The 6,000-nt window shown below is 41.5% G+C and overlaps 1 protein-coding gene across 1 annotated transcript in view; it reads right to left on the reverse strand.

The window, feature by feature from the left end:
- The window catches only part of LOC120019286 (solute carrier family 35 member F1-like), an 84,170-nt gene extending 78,800 nt beyond the window's left edge, over nucleotides 1-5,370 (reverse strand). The window contains exon 1 of the mRNA XM_038962593.1: nucleotides 5,166-5,370. Within this exon, the coding sequence (XP_038818521.1) occupies nucleotides 5,166-5,370 (205 nt within the window). The remainder of the gene's footprint in view (nucleotides 1-5,165) is intronic.
- Between the last annotated feature and the right edge of the window lie 630 nt (nucleotides 5,371-6,000).

Consider the following 6,000-nt stretch of genomic DNA (forward strand, 5'->3'; position numbering starts at 1 on the left):
TAACGATGGTCATTATGGCCAAACAGTTTTATTTTTGTTTCATCAGACCAGACGACATTTCTCCAAAAAGTACGATCTTTGTCCCCATGTGCAGTTGCAAACCGTAGTCTGGCTTTTATATGGCGGTTTTGGAGCAGTGGCTTCTTCCTTGCTGAGCGGCCTTTCAGGTTATGTCGATATAAGACTCGTTTTACTGTGGATATAGATACTTTTGTACCTGTTTCCTCCAGCATCTTCACAAGGTCCTTTGCTGTTGTTCTTGGTTTGATTTGCACTTTTCGCACCAAAGTACGTTCATCTCTAGGAGACAGAACGCGTCTCCTTCCTGAGCGGTATGATGGCTGCGTGGTCCCATGGTGTTTATACTTGCGTACTATTGTTTGTATAGATGGACGTAGTACCTTCAGACGTTTGGAAATTGCTCCCAAGGATGAACCAGACTTGTGGAGGTCTACAATTCTTTTCTGAGGTCTTGGCTATTTCTTTTGATTTTCCCATGATGTCAAGCAAAGAGGCCCTGAGTTTGAAGGTAGGCCTTGAAATACATCCACAGGTACACCTCCAATTGACTCAAATTATGTCAATTAGCCTATCAGAATCTTCTAAAGCCATGACATCATTTTATGGAATTTTCCAAGCTGTTTAAAGGCACAGTCAACTTAGTGTATGTAAACTTCTAACCCACTGGAATTGTGATACAGTGAATTATAAGTGAAATAATATGTCTGTAAATGTCAGCGTTGTACGCAGCGGTGTATGCGTAAATTCTATTTATTAAAGAATGAACACTGAACAAACGAACAAACAAAACGAACCGTGAAGCTATATGAATAGTACAGACAGGCAACTAAACATAGAACAAGAACCCTTGAACACAAAATGGAAAATGGCTATATATGATCCCCAATCAGAGACAACGATAAACATCTGCTTCTGATTGGGAACCATATCAGGCCACCATAGACATACAAATACCTAGACCTACAAAACCCCTAGACATACAAAAACCCTAGACAATACAAAAACTAGCATACCCACCCTCGTCACACCCTGACCTAACCAAAATATAAAGAAAACAGAGATATCTAAGGTCAGAGCGTGACAGTAAACAATTGTTGGAAAAATGACTTGTGTCATGCACAAAGTAGATGTCCTAACCGACTTGCCAAAACTATAGTTTGTTAACAAGAAATTTGTGGAGTGATTGAAAAACGAGTTTTAATGACTCCATCCTAAGTGTATGTAAACTTCCGACTTCAACTGTACATAGTCATGGAACACTGGTCACTTTAATAATGGAGCACTGGTCACATCAAATAATGTTTACATTCTGTTTACCCACTTCATATGTATATCAAATCAAAATGTATTGGTCACATACACATGGTTAGCAGATGTTAATGCGAGTGTAGCAAATTGCTTGTGCTTCTAGTTCCAACCGTGCAGTAATATCTAACAAGTAATCTAACAATTTCACGACAACTACCTTATGCACACAAGTGTAAAGGAATGAATAAGAATATGTACATATAAATATATGGATGAGAGATGGCCGAACGGCATAGGCAAGATGCAGTAGGTGGTATAGAGTACAGTATATACATATGAGATGAGTAATGTAGGGTATGTAAACATTATATAAAGTGGCATTGTTTAAAGTGACTAGTGATACATTTATTACATCCAATTTTTTATTATTAAATTGGCTAGAGATTTGAGTCAGTATGTTGGCAGCAGCCACTCAATGTTAGTGATGGCTGTTTAACAGTCTGATGGCCTTGAGATAGAAGCTGTTTTTCAGTCTCTCGATCCCAGCTTCGATGCACCTGTACTGACCTCGCCTTCTGGATGATAGCGGGGTGAACAGGCAGTGGCTTGGGTGGTTGTTGTCCTTGATGATCTTTTTGGCCTTCCTGTGACATCGGGTGGTGTAGGTGTCCTGGAGGGCAGGTAGTTTGCACCCGGTGATGCGTTGTGCAGACCTCACTACCCTCTGGAAAGCCTTACGGTTGTGGGCGGAGCAGTTGCCGTACCAGGCAGTGATACAGACCGACAGGATGCTCTCGATTGTGCATCTGTAAAAGTTTGTGAGTGTTTTTGGTGACAAGCCAAATTTCTTCAGCCTTCTGAGGTTGAAGAGGCGCTGTTGCACCTTCTTCACCACGCTGTCTGTGTGGATGGACCATTTCAGTTTTTCCGTGATGTGTACGCCGAGGAACTTAAAACTTTACACCTTCTCCACTACTGTCCCATCAATGTGGATAAGGGGTGCTCCCTCTGCTGTCCACGATATGTATTCTAGTCAAGGCCTATCCTATTTAACTATTGCCGTTCTTATTCTTCAGATATACTACATATTCTATCCATATACTGTCCATATTGTCTACACATCCAATCACGTATATACCGGTAATATATATACAGTACTAGTCAAAAGTATGGACACACCTACTCATTCAAGGGTTTTTCTTTATTTTTACTATTTTCTACATTGTATAATAATAGTGAAGACATCAAAATGATGAAATAACACAAATGGAATCATGTAGTAACCAAAAAAGTGTTTAACAAATCAAAATATATTTTATATTTCAGATTCTTCAAGGTAGCCACCCTTTGCCTTGACAGCACTGGAATGCATTTCAAATAACAGGGATGCCTTGTTAAACGATCATTTGTGGAATTTCTTTGCTACTTAATATGTTTGAACCAATCAGTTGTGTTGTGACAAGCTAGGGGTAGTATACATAAGATAGCCCTATTTGGTAAAAGACTAAGTCCATATTATAGCAAGAACAGCTCAAATAAGAAAAGAGAAACGAAACTCCATCAAAGGTCAGTCAATCCGTAAAATTTCAACAACTTTCAATGTTTCTTCAAATGCAGTCGCAAAAACCATCAAGCGCTATGATGAAACTGGCTCTCATGAGGACCACCACAGGAAAGGAAGACCCAGAGTTACCTCTGCTGCAGAGGATTGGTTCATTAGAGTTAACTACACCTCAGATAGCAGCCCAAATAAATGCTTCACTGAGTTTAAGTAACAGACACATCTCAACATCAACTGTTCAGGGGAGACTGCGTGAATCAGGCCTTAATGGTCGAAATCCTGCAAAGAACCCACTACTAAAGGACACCAATAAGAAGAAGACTTGCTTGGGCCAAGAAACACGAGCAACAGACATTAGACTGGTGGATATCTGTCCATTGGTCTGAGTCCAAATTTGAGATTTTCGGTTCAAACCACCTAGCTGAACGGATGATCTCCGCACGTGTGGTTCCCACGTGAAGCATGGAGGAGGAGGTGTGATGGTGCTTTTCTGGTGATACTGTCAGTGATTTATTTAGAATTCAAGGCACACTTAACCAGCATGGCAACCACAGCATTCTACAGCGATACGCCATCCAAACTGGTTTGAGCTTAGTGGGACTATCATTTGTTTTTCAACAGGACAATGACCCAACACACCTCCAGGCTGTGTAAGGGCTATTTGACCAAGAAGGAGAGTGATGGAGTGCTGCATTAGATGACCTGGCCTCCATAATCACCCGACCTCAACCCAATTGAGATGGTTTGGGATGAGTTGGACCGCAGAGTTAAGGAAAAGTAGTTAACAAGTACTCAGCATATGTGGGAACTGTTGTAAAAGCTGGTTGAAGCTGGTTGAGAGAATGCCAAGAGTGTGCAAAGCTGTCATAAAGGCAAAGGGAGCTATTTTGAAGAATATAAAATATATTATTTAACACTTTTTTGGTTACCACATGACTCCATATGTGTTATTTCATAGTTTTGATGTCTTCATTATTATTCTACAATGTAGAAAATAGTAAAAAAAATAAAGAAAAACCCTTGAATGAGTAGGTGTGTCGAATTTTTTACTGGTACTGCATATACAGTTGAAGTCTGAAGTTTACATACACTTAGGTTGGAGTCATTAAAACTTGTTTTTCAACCACTCAACCACAGGACATCTACTTTGTGCATGACACAAGTCATTTTTCCAACAATTGTTTACAGACAGATTATTTAATTTATAATTCACTGTATCACAATTCCAGTGGGTCAGAAGTTTACATACACTAAGTTGACTGTGCCTTTAAACAGCTTGGAAGATTTCAGAAAATGATGTCATGGCTTTAGAAGCTTCTGATAGGCTAATTGACATAATTTGAGTCAATTGGCAGTGTACCTGTGGATGTATTTCAAGGCCTACCTTCAAACTCAGTGCCTTTTTGCTTGACATCATAGGAAAAACAAATGAATTGTAGACCTCCACAAGTCTGGTTCATCCTTGGGAGAAATTTACAAATGCCTGAAGGTACCACGTTCATCTGCCTAAAATAGCATTTGGGGGCTGGGTTTGGGACCAGTTCTTGCGGCAGCTAGTGGGAGTCGGACAGAAAGCCAGCAGGTGTGGGTGGGTGCGGTATGCGGTATGAAAAACTGCGGGAGAGGGATGAATAAATCAGTTAATTCATCTCGAGTATGTTTAACTTCTCCATGCAATCTGTTGTATAAAACCAAATCAGCTCACCGTTCTTCACCTGGAATCTACCATCTACAGTTGTTAGGATACATTTTGTGACAATGGCCACTCAGGCACAACATGCGATGCTGAGAGTAAGTTAGCGAGTAAGTTAACACTGACACCCCCAGCAGGTGTTCCACTCAGACGGCCTTTCAGTGTGCTCCACACACACACCATACACTCTGACACAACACACACAGTGATAGTTTTTCACTAAGAAACCTGCTGCTTGTTTTGAAATGTTCCCTGTGAGCACTCCAAGAGGTCACCTAGAAGGTCAGTAGAGAACAAGAGCTCCTCTCTTCAAACATATCATTCAGAACAAAGATGTTTGTACACAATCCGAGCTGTAAACTGTCTTTAGTTTATACAAGTCCTGTCCTGTCCCATTCATCTCCAGCTCCAATGCCATAAAGCATAGCAAATGTATTACATTATGCAGTAGCTATTGAGGACAGGGGCTTTTACCTTTCCCTTATTGTTGAGAAAGTGATGAGTACACAATATAATATTCATCTAGTAGGATTCAAACTAATCCTGTTATAGTCTCTATTTGCACTCAGGTGTGACCTGAGCAACTGATGCCTGTTGTGTCCAGTTGCATGTGAGTGCGTGCATGTGTGTCCATTGTCATACCTTGCCTAACGGCGAGCGTGGTGGTGTAGACCAGGAACAGTAGGATGTAGTTGAGAAAGCTCTGGAACACGGGCGTGTTGGCGTGGTAGTCATCAGCCAGGTACTTGCTGGTCAGCCCGATGCCACAGATGAGCAGAGACAGGACCTGGCCCAGAGCCAGTGTTACTAGAAGTTCCCTGGAGAGGAGAGACAGGGAAGAAGACATTGTTACTACACACTGGTATTACAGCACAGATACTAAACCACTGACCGGAAAGGGCATTGGAATACAACTAGTGTAGTACAGTACATTCACAGCACTGCATGGCCAGAGAACAGAAGCTCACATGGTCATGTAAAACTCCTGTCCCTAGCTACAACAGCAGATCAACAGGTGTCCCCATCACCCACAGACCCATCTCTGCATCCCACTGACTCCCACAGAGTTGTCACCTTCTAAACTCATTATACTCCAGTCTCTCTAGCAGTGTGAGGCACATCAAGGGCTTCCAGTCTGATTTATATTAGGACAGGATTTACAAACACCCTCCATCAGCCATTGTGACACATGGCCTTGGCTCCTCTCATTCATCAACAGCTGTTTAAGGACACGAAGCTTCCTCACTGAGCTTACTGTACAGTGTTGTACAGAGGATTCTCCATAACGTCTCCTCTTCTGGCCAATGACATCCTCCTTTATTCCCATATGCTGCTCTACTTTTTGAAATAAACGCCCTATTCCCTATGGAGCACTTTTTTTGGCCCAGGCCTGAACACACCCAACCTCTCAGGCCACTTGTGTAATCTTTCTATTTGATTGTATTTGTAGTAAAATACAATCGTGGGAGCTGTCAGT

The sequence above is a fragment of the Salvelinus namaycush genome, chromosome 24 (assembly GCF_016432855.1).
Source record: "Salvelinus namaycush isolate Seneca chromosome 24, SaNama_1.0, whole genome shotgun sequence".
NCBI classification, from domain to species: Eukaryota; Metazoa; Chordata; class Actinopteri; order Salmoniformes; family Salmonidae; genus Salvelinus; species Salvelinus namaycush.